At 43.9% G+C, this 21,115-nt stretch overlaps 1 protein-coding gene across 4 annotated transcripts in view; it reads right to left on the bottom strand.

Moving 5' to 3' along the window:
- NTN5 (netrin 5) overlaps positions 1-21,115 on the bottom strand; it is a 307,918-nt gene that overhangs the window by 19,827 nt on the left and 266,976 nt on the right. For all 4 annotated transcript variants that reach the window (XM_069607029.1, XM_069607028.1, XM_069607027.1 and 1 more), the window contains 2 exons: positions 13,602-13,790; positions 10,001-10,150 (listed from right to left, as the gene is read on the bottom strand). In XM_069607029.1, the coding sequence (XP_069463130.1) occupies positions 10,001-10,150; positions 13,602-13,790 (339 nt within the window). The remainder of the gene's footprint in view (positions 1-10,000; positions 10,151-13,601; positions 13,791-21,115) is intronic.

Raw genomic sequence — 21,115 nt, 5'->3', positions numbered from 1 at the left:
CTCCTGCCCTTTATCTACCTCTAATTTGTCTAAAGCCTCTGTGATAGGTGGGCTGAAAGGGGGTGGATTGTGTTTATGTTTGGTATTTGTTTTGGTTAAGTGTAGATTGAGAGGCCCTTGGGTAGCTTTGGCCTCGAAAAAACATATGTGTATTGAAGACCCCTCTATGCACGTATGGTTTATTTGAGATTTGGCCTAGAGATTTAAACGTCTTGTGTTCTTTTTTGGCTATTTCAAGGGCATCATCTATAGCCTTTCCAAATAGCACATTGTTGTTCGATAGCACAGCGAGTAGAGTGCTCGTTTTGGTATCCGTGCAGAGCCTGCTGGCACAGGTTCAAATCCCGGCAGGGCCAAACTCAGCCTTTCATCCTTCCGAGGTCTATACATGAGCGCCAGACACTGTGGGTAATAATAAGCAGCGCTCAGATGCCTGAAGGTTCTTAGCACTATATAAATGCCAAATTATTATTATTGTTTTCTATGGGCATATTTAATAGTGTCGTCTGAGTTTTTAGTTTAAACCCTGACTGACATAGCCAGGCATGTTGTTTTAAAATGGTACCCTCAACAACAATTCTGCCAGCATTGTCTGCTGCATCAAAGTTGTCATTAAATATGTGATTGGCCACCTGTCTGCCTTCATTGACAGTTTTTAAAATGTCTGGTCTAGTTCGTTCTGGGACAGAGTCTAACTGTGTTTTCAGTTTATCCCGCAAAGATCTATTATAACTGGAGAGCAGGGTTGTGTTATTCGCAATTCGCACTTGATCATAAGTTTGATCATCTTGAAATTGATCATCTGGATCATCTTGATAAAAGATTGGATCTCCTGATCTAAAGTGTCCTGATCTAGGTTAATTACTTCTTGATGGGAAGAAGTGATAGCCTCAGGTTGTGAGTCTTGCAATTTTGAGGTTTTACGTGGAGGCTCACCTTGCATGACTTTTTCTTTCTCTGAAAGAGGAAATCTTTTCATGAAATTAACAAAAGATGTGACTTTGTCCATGGTTTGTATACATCTTTCCTTAGACAAAGGATCAGTGCAATCTTGTAATGTGTAATCCTCTTCCTGTGGGCGGAAGCCTGAAGCTTGAGTCACGGGGAAGAAGCTTCTGTATATTGTGACATTTTTGGCGATGTGTGATTTTGTCTAAATTTGTGAATGCAGACGTTGCACACAGAGAACTCCATGTCTAACAAGCAGAATTCATACAGGAAAAACTGTCTTTCTGCAAATCAAACCAAACACTAAGGGCCAGCAACAATATTCCCCACGAACCTAAACAATACTCAAAGTGGACATTTTGGGGAACAGTGTTCTCCTGCATCGCAGCAAAACTTTGGAACTTGCTCCCAAAGGAAATATGAACAGAAGATCATCTAAAGTTCGGAAAACTGATAAAACATGGCTCTTTAACTCACCGAGCTAAACAGGAAAAATCAACAAAGAAAAACTGCCAAGACATCACAATGGAAACACAAAAACAACTGAAAATTGATTAACCTAAACAAGAGTGCCCAACTAAATAAAACAGTCCACCACAAATCATCTTAGAGTAGTATGAACTCGACAGATCAACATAACCACGGCACAAAAGGACAGAAATGAATCTCCACTAACCCTACTAAAAACCCTTCAATATCCTGCATATTCATCCTCCAACACTGAACAAAACACACTCAGACCTCTACCGCAGCAAAAACCGAAAATAACCACAAAATGCACACACTCCACAACACCCAAAAGGAAACTAAATCAATTACACACAAATCACCCATGCACACTCATCCATCAAACACAGAATAACATATACCAGCTAAAAACAAACCAGCACACAGTGACAATTTCTTTTAATTGAAGGTACCAAAAGTGCAACAAAGCTCCCTTGCGCTTTTTCCCTCTCAATCCCACAGGCTAAGCCGTCCAAGCCCTCCTTATTTTACAGATCCGCCAAAGTGCCTGGAGACCATAAAAATGGCAGCGGTGGACGCTATAAATTACAATAACACAATTTAACATAACATGAGTGGATAGGACCTGAAATGTCTTTCTACTAAACAACTGTGTCAACTAACACCCTGCTGGCTATGCTCTGTATTGCTGACACACTTATTATGTTTGGCTTTCCAACTCGTTTTTTTTGTAGGGTTGCTTGTCTCTTTTTTCAAAAAAGCTATGGAGCAGCTCTTAAATAGTGGCAGCACTGTTTGAATGTGTGTGTGTAGTTTGGGGCTGTAAATTTACCAAAGAATTAGGCATCCTGACACTGATCTTAAAAAGAGCAGCCAGAAGCAGTGCCCTGTTAACAAGAGATTAGCGTTTAGGGAAATCTTAAGTTTCTATATTTGTAGGTGATCCGACTTCCAAGGTGATTATATTCCAGTGATCAGAGGCTTTTAAAGTAAAGCCCTTTTCACTGTCTTGACACTTTCTAAAGGTATCTGTGACCAACAGAGGACTGTTCGTCCAACAAAGGGAAATCCATGGAATGCTCAGTTTCAGTTCGTCAAAGGGACCACACCACGAAGCACAACAAGTTAGTCTCAATCTAATTGGTCGCTGGTAGCAAATGGAAAGAGTGGAGAACTGGTAAGATGTGGTCACCTGTGGGTGTATTTGCAAAAACTCTTGCAGCAACTCAGGAGTCATCATAAAATTAGCTTTATTTCGGCTGTGCACCACAAAAGCAAAGCGAACAGTTATACATTCAAATGGATAAAATCACACAGCAAATTATTTACTCAATTCCATTAACACTCTTGACCTCATATTCACCCCGATCTGGTAGCTGAAGTCTACCCGGCTCTCCCTGCGATGTGGTCCGACCACTCCATTATTCAATTTTTTGGGGAAACACCACCAGTCTGCCCTCCTTCTCGGGCTCAGTCTGTCCTGAAACACTGCTGGTGGACTGTACCTAAAGCTTTGCTTATCACTCAGTTTAAGGCAGCACAGAGCAATCCACTGCCCTGGAACTTGGTACTTTAGCTGATCAACAGGCGCCCTTAAAAATGTCAAAACCTTGGGCCAGGCCTGCAGAGCCCTGGTATTCTAAAGAATCGTGCGCCTTGCACCTTATACTCAGACAAGCGGAGCGTAAATGGCACTGTAGTTACAGCCTGATAGATAAAATGGTTTTCACAATGCCTCTGTTAACTACCATGAAGCATCCATCAACCACACTAAGGAGTTGTTTAAAGCGGATCACTCTCTCGCCTGCGCCCTCTGAGTCTATTTCCCCGTCACAGGATCTATGTGATTCCCTGGCCCTTTTCTTTTTTGATAAGATCAACAAAATACATGCTGACATTTGCTCTCCATGCACTACGATGGCGCCCTCCTCTATTGTGGTGCCCAGCCCACCTGTTCTTCAAAGATCGTCTATGTTTCCTGCCTTTACAGAAGACAGCATCTCTGCTGCTGTATCTAAACTAAAGTCTGCCTCCCCTAAAGATCCCATCCCTCTAAAAGAAATACTCCCCCACATTTCTCCTTTGTCCGAGCTGCTGTCAATCACTCCTTCAGTACTGGATCTTTTCCTACTGCTCTGAAACGTGCGATTGTCATGCCACTTTAAAAAATAAACTCCCTGGATCCTTCTCTTCCTGCTATTTTTTGGGCTATTTCTCTACTTCCCTTTCTCATGAAACTCTTGGAATCCCTGGTCTGTCCTCTGCTTAGCACTTATCTGGAAGCCTCTTTCTTTTTTCACTCCTCACAGGGTTTGACTCAGGCCGGGACACCGAGAGTGTGCTGGTCTCCATGGTTGATGATCTAGCATGACTGTGGGATCGGGCGCAGTTAGCGCTTTGGTTCTTCTGGGCCTCTCTGCCGCTTTCGACACCATTGATCACGCTGTCCTGCTAGATCGTCTGTTGGGGGCTGGCCTTTCTGGGATTGTCCTGCCCTGTTTATCCTCCTTTTTGCCTGGCTGCTGCCAAAACCTCTTTCTGCCACCTACATTTGGTGTTCCTCAATGTTCCACCATCTCACCTGTTCCGTTTAATATCTACGTTCAACCTCTGACCAGGATAATCTCCCACGGTTTCCTTTCCTACGTTGACAATACCCAGATCCTTGTGCGCCTTGATCTTAACCTTCCTGAGTCGGCCACCATGTTCAGGGTCTGCTTGGAGGCCGTGGGTAAATGGATGCGAAACATCTGGCTCAAGTTGAACGGAGCTAAAACTGAGTTGTTGGTGGTGGGACCCTCTTCTGCTTCTGCTCTATGGACTCTGACTTCTGGCCTCCATCTTTGGGCTCTCTTCCTATCCCCACCACTGAGTCAGAGGATCTGGGGGTAGAAATCTCCTCCACTTTGCCTATGCAGCACCAGGTCAGCACCATGTGCCGGCGTGGCTATCTCCAACTCAAACTCTTCCGCAAAATTCTTCTGTTGATTCTGTCTTAGATTGGGGCTCCTTTAATGGCAGCCATGGTTACCTCCTCAATAGACTTCTGCAACTCTTTATTCACAGATCAGCCCCTTCACCTTCTTCGGTGCCTCCGGGTACTTCAAAATTCAGCCGCCAGCTTGGCCACCTCTACCCCACATGGGTCCTACATCTTCTCCACTGGCCGGTTAAACAGCGTGTCTTATTTAAGGCAGCCTACCTAGTGCATCGAGTGTTCCTTGGTCTGGGGCCTGAGTACCTGCAGGGCAAGTTCTGCCCATAGGTCCCTGGCCCTGCACTCTGTGGAAGCCTGCCTTCTGCAGGTATCTAGGGTCAGACTTGGTTAGATTGGGGGCTGTGCTTTTTCGGTGGCAGATGTTGTTCTTTGGAACGCCCTACCTCGGGCCATGCATTCCCTATCTAACCACCTGGCATTCTGCTGCACACTAATAACCCATCTATTCTAACTCCGCTTCTCCCTCATGCCTTGTGTTGGTCAGCGCCATGATACCCTTGTGGTAAACGTGTGCTTAATAAATCAGTTTAGCATAACATAACATCCAGTTAAAGGTATTATTGATTGATGAGTATCTGTAACTTGATTTTCAGCATCATATTTCATAAATTCTTAGGCAAAACTGTCTGTGAACAGACAAAGCAGACCGCCCTGTATAGGGACCCAAACGCGTTCAGCTCGAAGGCCTATTGGCTTTAAATTGTTTCGAAAGCTCTCCCTCTTTTTAAAAGAAGTGAATAAAAACACTGAAACCACATTAAAAGACCAAAGTGTTGAACATAATTTAATATTTGCAAGAGCCTCTCGTCTGGAACTGATCACATCTGTACTTAATAATGGATCCAACCACTTAGATCTCAGGTTTTTATACAATGATCAAGACAGCATAAAAAGCCATTCGTCTTCCACTAAGTAAGAGCATGTCGGGCAAAATGCAGCCGATCGCCTCCTCCAATGTCTCACGCGGAATTTAATAAACAAAGATTTCCTCTTCATTCCCTCAGTGTAGTCTAGTCATCGCTCCACGGCAAAGTCAGATTTAAACACCAAATAACTTGCTGACAATCGACCAATGAAGCAAATATCCAGTCTGGTCTCTTTATTTCAACACCTGCTGGGTAAATTCTATTCCTGAAATCAAGTGTGGAGGAAATAGAAGCATTTGAAGTGTCTGTTTTGGAAAACAGGTAAACCGAGTTGTCCTAGCCTAGGACGGTGACAAGAACAGGACTTCACACCCAAGAACCCTGCGGCACAGGAGTCAAGTGGGCAGCAAAGGAAAGGGCCTCATGGCTAAGCCGAAAGAAAGGGCTCTACAGTCCTGGCCCAGACTCTGGTACATTTGATTGTGAATGTAGGGTCGTTGATTGTGGCTATTTTATGAAATGTGTTGGGGTTAATATGTATCTGTAGATTATTATTAACTGTTTTCTTTGATTGATGTTTATTATATGATATGGTTTATGGTCTACTGACGACCTAGTTGAAATTATGTTGCATGTAATATGTTTCTCTCTTGTTGAAAATGAAAAATAAAGTTATGAAAAAAAATATATACTGGAAAGATTTTTCTGAAGAAAAAAACAAGTTAACCCCCTTCAAGTTGTGATGTAATGTTTCAGTGTGTTTCGCTATGATATTTTCCAGGGTACCAACTTCTGACTGGAAGAGCAAATGCTCACTTCTGCATTCACTTGATATTTATGTGTATAATTGTTGGGTGACCTGCGACTTTAAACACTAGGCCCTGACTCCCTATCCCTTTTTAGTTACCATGTTAATGAGTATTTACTTTCTATAGGATTGCAGAACTTTAAAAGCCCCTTCTAGCACTCTTTCTAATGAGTTCTTGATAAAGCGAGCAGTGGCAGAGGCAGTTGTGGGCACCAGGGGGGGCAGAGGGCTCTTCATCCGGGCACTGGTAAATAGCATTTGACTACTTTGCCAGTGGCAGAAGGGATGCTTTTGGATCTTAAAGGCTTACAGCAGCACCCCCCAGTACTTCCATTAGCTCTGACCCTGATGGGAAGTACCATTGCTCCAGGACATTCAAACAGAAAGGAGGAAGTGACTGAAACAGATGTCTGGAAGGCAAAGGTTGAAGTGGGCAGGAACTAAAGGGTACGACGTTCCTCTACTTCTTGGAAAGGTTAGTCATAGTTCCCATACTTTTTGATGGATGAGAACCGTTCCTAGATGGTAGGAGAAGGGCACAGGCCCTGCTAGATCTGCTCTAATGTCACATCTTGAGGAACAATCTTGCAGCCGCTGGATTGCTGTTTTTTTAAGTAGCCTGCTTGGGACAATAAGCCCATCCCTGAGCCCCTTCATAGTCCAGCTCCCGCAGTGATGATCAGCTTTGCATTCTGCATTTAAGCAACCGATCACCATGAAATTGCTGCAGGCACCGCTATGTGTATAGGTAAAGCGTGTCAGTGGGAAGAGTGGCGGTAGTCTTTGGCATGTCCCTTAGGAGGTGTAAATGGTGGGTGAATAGAGAGGGGAGTTTGTATGAAGCTGTGGGAGGCAATGACTGAAAGTACGCTGGTCGTTTAAGATGGGGGTGTGGAGGGGGGGGCAAGGGTGGATGGCCTAGCAGGGAACATAGGTTCACTAGTTTTTTGTGCTCTTCGACCCCTTCCTGAAAGTTTCTTCCAATGTTGCTAATGCAATTATATGTGTTTCCCTGCTCTCTTTGACTAAAAGGGCCCGGGTATTGTTAACAGAGGCTTGCAAGTCTGATTCACTACAGAATGTGCCTTTTTTTACTTAACTTTCATCTCCTTTGTGATAATACGGGGAAGTCATCAGCAAACACGCACTTTCATAAACCATGTCCAACATACATTTCATACGAGGTTAGAGGAGAGTTCCTTTTGTTTGTGGCATGATGTGCTATGTCACGTTACTGGGATCCATACCACACACACACACACCGCCGCGTGCGTGGTTTCCAGGCGCTCTGGCGGATCTGAAAGAGCGCGCTCAGGTTGTGAAATTGGGGAGAGAAGGAACATGCATGCTAGCTTTGCACAGTTCGGAAGTACTTGGGTACTGCGTGTGGGCCTGCTTCTAGGTGGCCTGTGTCAAGGCCATAGACCAGTGGCTGTTCCTAAAATATATATATATTTATTTTATTTATTGTGCCATAGTTAATTTTAAACTTTAAACGCAGTTTTCAACAAAACACATAAACACATCTTCACATAATGTATCCAATAGTCCTAAAAAAGATACAACTGCCCATCTATTAATATACATTACAATCAAAATCCTTAAAATGTTGTGCTTCTATTTCATCAGGATACTCAGCAAGTCTCTTTTTCGCCTCCTGCCATATTGCCCAGGCTGCCGCCAAAACCACTGCAGATTTTGCTCCCACAAGCGCAGACCAAAATTGATCTGCGGTGATCTCTTCAAGGTGAGTTATTTTATTTCCTAAAACATTTCCTAATGTATTCACACAGCAACGATGGGGCTGCTTGTGTTATTCGGATGCCTAATGCTGCGGGTGGTGTTCTTTGCTGCAATTCTGTACTCCATGGCAATTGCATAGGTTTCTGACACTACTGATGCGTTTTCTTTTGGCGATGCTGTGGAACTGGTGTGCTGTCTCAGGTTGCTCGGCTGGTGGCAGTGGCCAATTTGCCACAATTTCGTGCATTATTGTTGGTTAATAGTGTTGATTGTAGACGCTATATATGAGTTTGCCGAGGGGCTTTTGCACCCTTTTGTGCAGTGTTCGTATTGCTTGCCATCTGTGAATGTGCCTACACCTTTCAGTGTTCATGTGTTAATGCAGTGCTTGTGTGCCTTAACTGGAGCCCTACAATTATGCTACGTTTCTTCGTGTTTTGTGCAGTACGCATAGGGTAATGGTGCACCTTTGCGCCTGCATAGTGCAGTTTGCGCTTGTGAATTGAAGTACTCCTATGGTGATGAGAAATGCTTCTGGTGATACTGTGCAGCATTCTTAAGGTAAAGTCATGCGTGCCAGTACGGCGTCGCATCACTGTGGTAGCGTTAAACTCTTGTGTCTTTACAGTGCAGTTCTCAGATATAAGGCTTTCTGCACCTGTCTGCATTTGCATGTATTTCACTTTTATTTGTAATGCACCAAATACAACAAGCATGCTGCTTCAAGGCACCTAGGGTGACAATAGCAGGGTGAAAAACACTTATTTGGGGGAATGTCCCAATTTAGTTGGGTATGTCCCGCACCCCTCACACAGCCGGCTCGGGGTGTCTAAAAGTCCAAACTTGGCTCCTCTGCAGTGGGATAGGCCCTCTAAAGCCTTCCCAGCTCAGACTTCACACTTTGGTGGGAGATAGTTCGAATCACAGGGAAGGACAGCCTTTCCCCTTGAGGTCTCGCTCTGCGTCAACAAAGCATGTCAATAAGCACCTCTAGAGGTTGCTGGCCCAGGCCCCCAGCGCCTGGGCAGGGCTAGTGTCCATTAGGAGCTGAGAATGGTGAGTGATAATAAACGGGAGGATGGGCAGCATAACATGGCCTGCCATGTGAAATAGTGACCCGTGCAGATGACCGTATGTGACTTTACATTTCATTTCACTGGATTCAGGTTGAAACCCTCAATGAGATGTGTCCGGCGTCTGCAACCTTTGGCTGTCCAAATCATTTCGACAACAGCTCCCATCAGCACTAGCAGACATGGCACCATGTGTAGTGATCATGGGAGTTGTAGGCACAAGACCTGGAAAGCCACAGGTTGCAGACCACCTGGTTTAGGATCACACACCCTTACATGCTGCCACTGTCATTTCCCACTCAGGATGAGGACAATGAAAGCTATAATCAAATTCTTTTTGATCAACATGCACCTGTAACAATATATTATCAGGGTAGTTTGACAATTCCGCACTTTTGAGGAATTGCAATAAAATGATATATTGTTTAAGCTTGTGAGCCCCAAATCTAAACAAATACTTATATGAACGGGGGTAGTCCCCAAAGCCTACAGCCTTGAAAAAGTACCGGATGGGTTGAAACACGTGTCAGCTGACCGATTCTAAATCACCTATTAACATAATTTCATGACAAAACTCTGGAAAGCACGATTATTAATCAATAACTATACTGTAGCAGCACAAGAAATCCAGGGTCCATTACTTTCATTTTGTAAGTTGGCCCTCCCAGCCTATCGAGGGCAAGTTAAGGGACATGTGGGGGAGTGGAAAGCGTGGCGGGGGAGGGTTGGGGTGGTTTACAAAAAATAGACCTTGCAGCAGTGCCAAGCTTCATGTAGGTGGAGCATTCTTGTGTTAATTATACATGATTTTTGTGGGCAGGTCAGTATTCCTGTATTAATGTTGACATGGAGTCCATGAGGTGCATTTGGATGCCATACTGGACCGGCACAAAGTTATGGGAATGTGTCTCCCAACTAGTCATCTAGTAGCCTGCTCTGACATCACAACATGGGGCAAGTCTGTCAATGATATTAACGATGGACCTGTGTGGAATGAGAGGTCCAAGAACATGTTCGGCCCTGTGCAGGATGGAAGCTGAGCAGAGCCATACTTCTGTCAGAATTTGATAACTGGCAAAGGGGCGTCATTACTCACGGACACAGGGGATGTGTGGCGAGCGACTTTGCTGGTACCCCTGAGCACACCGGTTGCAGGTCAGGCCCGTCACGCCACTCTTGCACTGGCACTGGCCCGTCGTCTGGTTACACATGCCCGTGAAGGCTCCGATAGGATGGCACTGGCATGCTGTAAAGGAAAGCAGAAGACAACTCAAAACAGAGCAATATTCCTATTACCATTAGCAGGATACTGGTGGTGCTCTAGGGAGTTGAGAAATATTGCAAGCTTTGGGGGGATCGTTTTGAGATAGATATTTCTGTAATATACCTTCAGGAAGAGGGTCCCATGACTTTTAACTTCCGATCGTTTCAGTCTATCAGATCCATTGGAATCATATTGTCCCCACGAACAATACACATATTTTCCATGGACTTCAGTGACATGGCCCTCTAGCCAAACTTCACTACCCTAGTTTAAATTATTCACCTCCATTGATTTCAAAGGAATCACCGTTCAAAACTCCTTTATTGCACCCACCTTTTGAGCCCCAAAAGTTGAGAGGTAAGGAGCGATACTGCTACATACGGGAAACAATAGTTGGGCGAACTTGACACTAGTTTCCACTGGTCCTTACAAGGGCAAATTAATGTTGATATTTCTATGATATATAGAGGTAAATACATAGGGCCTGATTATATTTGCACCTGAGAAAAACAGGAGATGCTGAGCAGCTCCGGCTTGCACATGCTAACCTGTACCTGATTCACAGAGCCTAAAACGGGAGCAAATATAGAACTCCCTTGAACATCTCAGATTTGCCCCAGGAACCTTGCATCTTCATGAAAAACCTGTGGCAAAATCTCGAGATGCTTAGGGCAAAGCGGCAATGGTCATACACACATGCAATTCACAAAGATGCTCTCAAGGACATCTCTGAGATGTTAGAGTTAGCTCAGGATTTGCAAAAGCTTTGGCTTTGTGAATCGGGTTGAGGCAGAAGGAGCAATCCTGAGATACTCTGGGCATCTTCTGATGTTCTCCACGAAATTCCTTTTATGAATCAGGCCCATAGAGTCTGATTCACAAAGAATCTGTGATCCTAACAAATGCAGTGGAAACACTATTTGCATAACCTATCTGTCTCAGTACCAGCAAAAACAAGAGACTCATGGGCACCAACCCCCCGCCCCCCTGACCTCCATAGCATTATGCTGCAAGCATAGGTATGTGTAATATTTCCAGGGACCCTTTTCACACAGGTTCCCAAACACTTGGATAATGGAGGCCTTAGAGTGTAATAACTAGCATATTCATAGGGAAATCCTTTGGACATCCAGCAAAATCTCACATCAGTATCAGAGAAACAAAGTGCCTACAATCATTACAGTGGTGAGTAATGGAAAACCTGGCTGAGATGGCCACATTCCCTGTGAATTAAGAAACAGACTCACACACGTGCCTGTATCTGAAGATTGATGACAAACATTACATACCTGTAATCGTCTTTCTGATGCTTGTATCTGCTTAGATTCACATGCTTTGCACAGGCTGACATTAAGAGGTTGGTGCAGAGTATTACATGATTTATTTTCGATTTTGAATAGGGACTTCGGTTGGGCGTTCCTGCAATTCTATCCATACTGTGACCTGTACTCTACCCATGATCCCTCACTCATCGAGGTCCTCAGCTTGTTCTTTTTTTGACCTGAGGTTTTGTGTAGTGTATAGTCAAGTGTAAATGGGAAGAATTGTTTGAAAAAATCTCACGTAAAAAACATGTTGTCTATGGTGGTTCTACTCGCAACGAGGAGAGGATAGGTGGGCACATGTAAATCTGAGCAGATACAAGCATCAGAAACACGATAACAGGTATGTAAAGTTTATTTTCAGAGGCTTGTGGATCTGCTTAGAATCATATTCTTTGCATAGACTAGCAAACAGTACCAGAAGAAGGTGGTGGGCTGATAGAAGGAATTGAGACACACATATGTTTTAGCACTGCTTGTCCCACCTGTGAGTCATTCCAGGCCTGATTGTCAATACAATAATGTTGTGTGAAGGTGTGTACTGAAGATCATGTGGCAGCCTTGAAGACAGCTTCTAGTGCACATTAGCAATGAATGCTTACCTAGCCCCTGAACCACGTGTGGAGTATGTTTTAGGCGTAAATGGCAGTGTCTTCTTTGACAGTGTGTAAAAGTGCTGGATGTATCTTATGACCCATCTAGAGATAGTAGCCTTTGAGACAGGTCCCCTTCTCTCCTGGCTGCTGAGGAAACAAAGAACTGTTCTATTTCCTAGAGTGGTGAAAGAAAGCTGGCAGTTCAATTGATTGGTTGGCATGAATCTTTCAAATGTATTTAGGTGAGAATTGTGGGTGTGTTCTTAAGACCACCTTGTTTTTGTGTATTGTGACAAAGGGTTCTGTCACAGACAGTAATTGCTATGCGAAAGGCGTTTGAGATCTTTGAAGGCAGTTTTCTCATTGTTACAACACCCACGATTGGCTGCAGTGCGGGTGTTACAAGCCTGTGAATGCCCTACCTCAGCGGGTTTCTGCGCCGCATCCCGAAAGTTTCTTTCCTGTTTCCCCAACCAGCATATCTTTTTCAGCCGCCATGGAATGGGAGAAGGAACTACATGTAGTCCCTTCTCCCATTGCATGGCAGCCATTTTTTTGTTAACTTTTTTTTCTATCTTTTAAATGGCCGCCATGAAAAGGTAGAAGGGACTACATGTAGTTCCTTCACCTGTTCGCCAGTGCGTCACGCAAGCAAAAAAAAACAACTATTAGTACACTGGTCTAACGAGTCGGGATACTAATAACACTAAGCCCATCGACGGTGGAGCATTAATTACTGTGTCAGGTAATGCCGGGGCCTTCGTTGAGGCCCTCGCTTCACTCGGGCCTGTAACTATGGGCTCCAGGACATTACCTGATGCAGTAATGCACCCCGGTCTCAGGGCTTATTGCTTCTTTTTTTCAGCTTTAGACACAAATTACCATATTATATAACATGTACTGCATAACTGGGTGGATGGTGAATGGTTCCACTGACCAATAATCCTTGGTCCAAAAGGCATTACAGAAAGCAGCCTCTCCAAAAAGCACATTGACCACTTGTTTTCTTCCCATGCAGCCATGTCTCCGCTGAGTGGAGGGGGTGCATGTGGTGTCCACTCTGGAGAAGGGAATGCTGTGCATCCCTGCCCAAGGACTGTACCTGTTCCCTGAAACACCCACACATGGTGTAAGTCTTAAGGAGACCTGAATGTGCCCATAGGAGAACAGAGGCTTCCATTGGTTTGGTGTTCCCACCTGTGGAAACAGTTGCACATTACCACCGAGCTTGTGTAATACATAGTTCTACTGCCACACAAAAGCCCCACCCACTGCCAAGCATTAGCGACCACCTATTTTCTCTAAAACACTCCACACCACCACCTGCTGCTGGAGAAAGACACTCAGGCCGGAGGTAAACAACAAAGTGACGTGTTCATAGCAACATCCACAGAGACATACCTATGGCTGAAGTAAACCTGCTGCTGAACAGACTTACTCATCACTATCGCTTAAGTGACCTAACCTCCCCTGTGTTTTTATGGTACGCATTCACGAGTGAAGGGAGATACTCACGCTTGCAGGCCTTGCGGCTAGTGATGGGCTTGGCAAGATCCCGTTTGAAGCCTTGCTTACAGTAGTGGCAGTGCCGGCCTGCTGTGTTGTGCCGACAGTTGGAACACACACCACCGCTTTTGCGGCCCGAGATCTTGTAGAGTTCCATGTTGAAGCGGCACCGGTGGGAGTGGAGGTTGCACTCACAGGCTGAAAAGGAAAGAGATCTTTTTATATAAGTGAATGAGAGAGTGCTGTGCCAATGCACAGGCTGCAGATCTGGCAGTGTCGGTGACCGGTCAGAAAGAGGGAGAATGGCATTATGGATAGTGCAGGATGCCTGTGTGGCTGTTGAGTAGTGCGGTGTAAATAAGTAATAACACCATTATATTTTACTCACTATGGCCTGATCATGAGTTGGGCAGTAGCCCTTAAATGAGATGGTAATGGTATTACTGCCGCATTTAAGGATCCGCCCAATATCGAGTCTGGCGTGTTCACCCCCAGCTCATAGCCGGAAAAATGCCCATTTTCGGGGCAATAACCACCGGCGGTATTACCATGCGGTCATTGCACCGAAAAATTCCCATTGGGTCCAAAGGGGAATAACAGTAAGCGCCCAACACGTGATCCGGCGGTAATAATGCCAGATGGGTGGGCGCTAACGCTACGAAGGTTGGGTGGTATCCCAGCAGGGATACCACCAAACTCGTGATCAGGCCTGTAGGCTGCCTACATATTTCACTCAACATGTCCAGTTTTTATGTGTCTCAACTTGCACTCTTATGCCAAACAAATGCTGTGCGCTTTTAGTAGCATGTATAAAAACAACCAATTTGATTCTTTATAAACGTTTTATGAAAGAGATGTATTCTAGAGAATGATACCTTACCTGGCCCTGTTACAATCGAACATCTGAAATGAACAAAAATGCATAGACGGACCTGCCCGCACGTAACAGCGTGACATACTTAATATGCTTTGGAATGAAGGAAACACTTGAAAACATACATCATACCACACCCCACGCTTACTCTCTCCCTTACACCACCACTCATCTAGAACACAGAGATATTATGACACCATTCGGTATAACTGTTCTGTTATCTACATCTCCCGCTTACTCCCCATCACTCTAAGTAAACACTGCTGGTTTCACACCCCCCAGCCACGCGTTCACCTCAGGCCTAACGCAGCCACACTCGGTCTGGATAAATTCTGCCAGAGCGAACACATACTCCTGATCTCTCAACCACCACACCTACCGCTAAGAAGCAGCTACCACACGAATTCCGCACCAGCTGCACACATACCTGGTGCGCACACGCACTTTTGGACTCTCTCTACTCTCTCTACTGACCTGAACTTCGGTTCCCAAGGGCGTTCAACCTACCAGCGCCTTCAGACCATACCAATGGTATATAAGGCGCTATATAAATGCAAAATAACATAACATAACATAACAACATTGGAATTTAGTGATTGTATGTAAACATTACTCCCACTGCAAGTCTGATTTTAACTTGCACTGAATGAACTCTGGTTGTGGCATTGCTACCGATTCAAATTCCATCACATATCAATGGAAAAGCTTACACTGGCGGGTAGTGCCAGAATCCAACTTCTCAACCAGTCACATCCACGAGGAATTTGGCACCTCCTTAACCAGTCTTTGGTTCTGCTACTTTGTCAATCAAATGGCTGAACTAGGACTCACCAAGCTGCAACGTGAAGAATTCACAAGTTCCACTGGAAACTCCAGTGAGCCAGAATGGCAGATGACAGCATAACACATGTCCGCCATTAGGAGACCCCCGGAGTGAAGGAGATGTGTCCAGTCAGTGAAGCTGCAAAGTGATTGGCAGTCACATACCCTGTGGATGTGCCACTACATGCAGTCTTTGGCTGGAAATGGGACATAGTCATTCCTCCAGTGGTGGGTGACCAGAGCTTCAAAGCAGAAAATGCCCTCTAGGCAGCCTACACATGAAGAGGTTCTTCTGCCCGCCCATTCACCAAAATCCAGAAGGGGCCTACCTCAAAAACGAAGGGCCAATATTTTGCCCTATGAAAGGTATTTCTGATTCAGATACTTCTGATTACCTGCTTTGGGATAGCAGTGGCACCCCTTGACGTGCCCATCTGCAGCCCCCCCCCATTCAAGAGCAATGAACCTGCATCCCTCCCCTTCTGAAAAAGGCAAACCCACAGAAAAGCCACCCTCACATGTTGTTTGACCCTGGGTATCTCTTTTTAATGATTCATGCGAGCTTCTTTCACCCTGACAGTTGCCCAACATGTGGACCTGGTTGGACCAGCCACATTGTATGAGGTTCTTGTGGGGAAAAGGATCATTTTTACCTATATGCTGCCCACCATGTCAAGGTTTGGTGCTGCACAGCAGATACTGGTATCCCAGTATGTCTAGAAGTCCCTCCTGAGCATTTCAGCTGCCTCAGTAATCGGGGATCTGCAAGCTACCCCATTTTACATGACCTGTTAGTTTCTACAGTTTTGAGAACATATTGTATGTCTTAATAAGATCATTACAGCCTTCTGGACAGCCAACACACTCTCCCTAGTTTTGTCCATAGATCTGAATCATTTCAATAGGTGGTTGTAGTACCTAACTAAACCCTGTAAATGTACTGAGAATGCATATTTGAATCCCTGCATTTACATGTTTATGTCTTGCTATGTAGACCCTTAACCTCTGAACTACACACTCTGCCTAAATGGCGTGGTTCCAAGCAAGTTCGCCAAGAGAGTTGCCACTACAGAACCTGATCTGCCATAATATTTCTTATTCTTCTGCTCATGTAGAGTCTATCATGATAGTTATTGTTGCCTTGAGCAGGGATTATGTAACATTTGGCTCTCCATATGTTTTAGCTAAAACTCCGATCAGCCCCACCCAATCAGGTCATGGGAGCTGTAGTCCAAAACATCTAAACAGCCACATATTGCAGAACACTTGCCTATGATGTTCATCGGAAGAAATCATCTATTTTCTTTTATTTAGAAAGGAATTCTCATCTTTTTTTTTCAATAATATAAACTGGGCGTCGACAAGGGCGTTCATGTAACACTATCCCTATCCTATGTGTACAAGCACCCACAATCCTTCACCCGTTGACGTCCTCAGATTGTTTGTCCCTGCCCTTAGTATGTTATTTTTACTGCAACTGAGTAATGTTTTTTGCACCCACTGTGCCACTTCTCCCTTGGGGGAAGTAGGGTGGGCACATTTGATTCTAAGCATATACAAGCTACAGAACGACGATTTCTGTGTAAGTCATATTTGTCTTCTGAAGCGCTTGAATCTGCTTAGATTCCCATGCTATGCATAGATTAGCCAGCAGTGTCTGGAGCAGGTGGAGGGTGAGAAGATAGTAACAGAAGAAAATAAGTGTTTTAGAACTGCCTGTCCCACTTGTGAATATGCTCTAGCTTGTGTGTTTACACAATAGTGTTGTGTAAAAGTATGTGTTGTGCTCCATGTTGAAGCCTTACAAATCGCTTCTAAAGATACATTAGCCATGAAAGCTAAGGTTGCCATGGTGCTGCGTGTGCAGTGAACTCTTGGTGTAAGTAGAAGTGTTTTTATGTGCCAGCTTAATGCAAAGCTGGATACATTTTGTGATCCATCTTGAGATGGTGGCCATAGTAACGGGATCCCCCTCTCAGCCTGCTGCAAAAGAGACAAAGAACTGGCACATCTTCCGTATTTGTTTTCTTAAGATAGAACATCACTGCGCCCTTGTATGGTGCATAATGCTTTTTCTCCTCCAGGAATTTCAATTGATTGGTTTACATGGAATTTGGATATCTTTTTTGGTGAGAACCGTGGGTGTTTTCTTAGAACTAACTTGTATTTGTTTATGGCTATGAATGGTTCTGTAACCGATAGTGCTTGGAGTTCACTTACTCTTCTAATGGATGTGAATGATATTAGGAAAGCCACTTTATAAGTCAGATCTCTTAGAGAAACCTTGTGCATAGATTTAGATGGTGTTGTCATGAGTCCCTAAGTACTGTATTCAGGTCCAACCCTGGTACTGGGTGCGCCACTGGTGGGTGCATGTGGTTTAACCCTTCCATGAATGCTTTAACCACTGGTACTTTCCAGCAGGATGTCCTAAATTGTGAAGTCCAATATGCTGCAAGTTGTGCCTTGATAGAGTTGTACACCAGGCCGAAAAAAGCAAATGTAATCGATATATTACTAAATATTACTATATGATAGTGAACCTTTGATGGCCTTGCACCAAATGACAAATCACTTCCATTTATTGGAATAGCAATGTCTTGTTTTGTGTTTTCTTGCCTCCTTTACAATTTTCATGTATTATTATTATTATTATTATTATTATTATTATTATTATTATTATTATTATTATTATTATTATTATTATCACTATAATTAGTAGTATTTTTATGGTATTTATTGAGCATGGACCTAGCTTTGAGAAAGCAACATAGTGCTTTAATGATGTAATCTGCATGCATCTGCTTGAGTGTTTTAAGTGCCGAACTCTATGATTTCAGGAGCCACGCTGATAAATTCAAAGTATGCAGGCGAGTATGTGTTAGTTGTCCTTGAGGTTTTGTTAGTAAGTTGTTTCTGCTCTGTAATGTTATTGGGGGATTCATGGCAATTTTCAGGATATGTATATTCCATGTCTGTTGCATCAGATTGGTGTGATTAGAATCATGGTGAGTTGGTTGTAATAATTGTCTATAACCTTGCGTAGCAGTGTGGGCAGGGGAAAAGTGTAAGAGGATGTCCATGACTAGTTCATCTATAGTGCATTCCCTAATGACCCTTTCTCTAGGTACCTGGATAAAAAGGTGGATCTTTTCTTGTTCTGTGTTGTTGCAAATAAGTCTACTGTGGTGTGACACAATTGTTTGAAGATCTGTTTTAGTGTCTCTGTGTTTAACTCCCACTTGTGAAATTGCTGTAACACCCCACTTAGGTTGTACGCTAGGCAATTGTTTTCCCTAGGAACACAGTGTGCTTGGATGCATAGGCCTCTTTTGGTGCACCAATTCCACATGACTTGTGCTAATCTGGACAGATCTATGGAGTGTGTCCCCCCCACCCCTATTAGGTTATGCAGGACATTTTGGCATGGTGTTTTCTGGGTTGACCAAAGCACTGTTGTTGTTTAACCCTGTCTGAAAAGATAGTAACGCCATCCTGATGGCTAGGAATTCCAGTATGTTTATGTGGTATTTGCTCTCTTCTTTTGACCATGCCCCATGGGCTGTTAATTCTCGGCAATGTGCTCCCCACGCCAGGAGTGAGGCATCTGTGGTCAGTGTTATTTGGATTGAGGTTGTCTGAATGGTCTGTCTTTTAACAGGTTTTCCGTTGTTCACCATTGCAGTGACTTTTTGAAATCATTGTTATAACCACTAGATAGTCCCAATCGCTTTCTGTCTGAAACACTGTCCCGAGTGCCCCTGCTGGCCCGAGAGCCACTGCTGTAGTGTGCGCATGGTTCCGTACTATTATCTTTTCTCCTATGTGGTATTTGGCACCACTCTTTCCTCTGTTGGATACGCCAGTGCTTTCTCTGAGTCTGTTATGGCACCCACATTATATTAGTGGATCACAAGGTCCTATGTATTCACATGGACTCAGCAGCTCACTTTTCCACAGTGGCCATTAATTGGATAGATTCGTACCTGAGTGAGAGAACCATGAGGGTCTTCTCCCCATCGGCAGCGGCGGACCCTGCCCCTATCACGTGCGGTGTACCCCAGGGCTCCTGTGTCTCCCCTACCTTATATAATATATTCACCAAACCCTTGTTCGATGATCTGGACCTTCTGGGTATCACCTACACTAACTATCCAGGTGCCACTCAGATTCTCCTCCCTCTTTCTGGGGATTATGGCAAGGACTTAGAGTTGGTGAATTGAGTGTATCTCATCCTCCAGGCATGTATGGCCACTCACGGTCTATGCCTGAATGATGATAAGATGGAGTTGATAATCTTGGATACCCACTCTAACTTTAATAAACTAGGCCATGAATATTCTTCATTCACCATCGATGGAATCATCATTAGGGTATCCAAGGAGGTAGAAACCCTTGGCTTTTACCTTGATTCGACCATGTCCTTTAACAAACAAGTGAAATCCCTGGCATCCACCACCGCTTACACTTGTAAGCTTATTAGGGCAGGCAAGCCATTCCTTTCAAATGACAGCTGCATGATTCTGGCTAGAGCATTAATACTCTCTATGCTAGATTACTGCAATGCTCTATACAGTGACGCCAATAAAGCTATTATCCAGAGGCTACAAACTCTTCAAAATAACGCCTTAAGAACTGCACTTGGCATAAATAAAAAAGAACATATCTCTACTACCAGACGCCAATACAAATGGCTCTCCAGCCACAATAACATTTCTCTAAAAATGGTCTCCCTGACCCACAAAGCATTAAACAATGCTGCCCCTAGCTACCTCGTAGGCAGACTAAATAGAAGAACGTCTATCAGACCGACAGGAGCCGGTAATGCCAATTGCCTCGTGGTACCGAGATTCAGAATCACCAAGATTGGCGGTAATAGCTTTCCCGTGAAGGCTTCCAAACTTTGGAACTCCCTGCCACACTAGCTTAGAGCAGATCAACTATACCTTCACCTCAGAAAGAACTATATCAACCTCCTCAAATCGACTGACCATTAGTATGTACTACTATATCATCCTTATCTAGGCTGCCTCTGCCTATCCTCTCATTATATTGCAATGTGGAGTATAACCTTTCTATAACCTGTACATTTGTATATATATTTCTACTGTAATCATACCTGTAATTATATTTATCTAACTGTGACCTATTTGTAACCTTGTAAGCTTTGCATTTTCTTACTGCTGCGCTCTGTTACCTTTGGGTTTGGTGCACATTAGAAATAAATAAACTAACAAACAAACAAACAAACAAACAAACAAACAAACAAACAAACAAACCCAGGAACGGTTTCTTTTGTGAAGGTACTACGCTTCATTTTGTTTCGTTGATGAGCAAGCCTAGTGTGTAGAAAAGATGTACCGCTCTTTGTGTGTGCTCTAGGCATGAGTGCAGGGTCTTGCCCATTATGAGCCAATTGTCTAGATAGGGATAGACTGGTATTTTCTCTCTGCGTAAGTGAGCTGCCACGACTGCGAGAATTTTCATGAACATTCGTGTTTCTTCTCTACCTTGAATTTTAGGAATCTTCTGGAACTGGGGAACATGAATATATGAAAGTATGCATCTTCCATGTCTAGTGTGATAATGAATATTCATTTCTTTAATAATGGAATTACCCTCTGCAAGGTGGTCATTTCGAATTTTTTGTGGTTTTACATGCTTGTTTACTGGGTGCAACTCTAGTACTGGCCTTTCTGTTTTGCCCTTTTTGGGGACTAAAGAAATAGAGAAAATAAATGCCCTTGTTTACCTGATCTGGTAGTTACAGGTGCAATGCGTCAATCTCCTTCTGTGATAGTTTCTTGTGTTTGGTTGTCATTTTACT

The sequence above is a fragment of the Ambystoma mexicanum genome, chromosome 1p, assembly GCF_040938575.1.
Source record: "Ambystoma mexicanum isolate Mex_15411 chromosome 1p, UKY_AmexF1_1, whole genome shotgun sequence".
NCBI classification, from domain to species: domain Eukaryota; kingdom Metazoa; phylum Chordata; class Amphibia; order Caudata; family Ambystomatidae; genus Ambystoma; species Ambystoma mexicanum.
The sequence above is the reverse complement of the archived record's forward strand: the minus strand, read 5'-3'. Positions and strand labels throughout refer to the sequence as shown.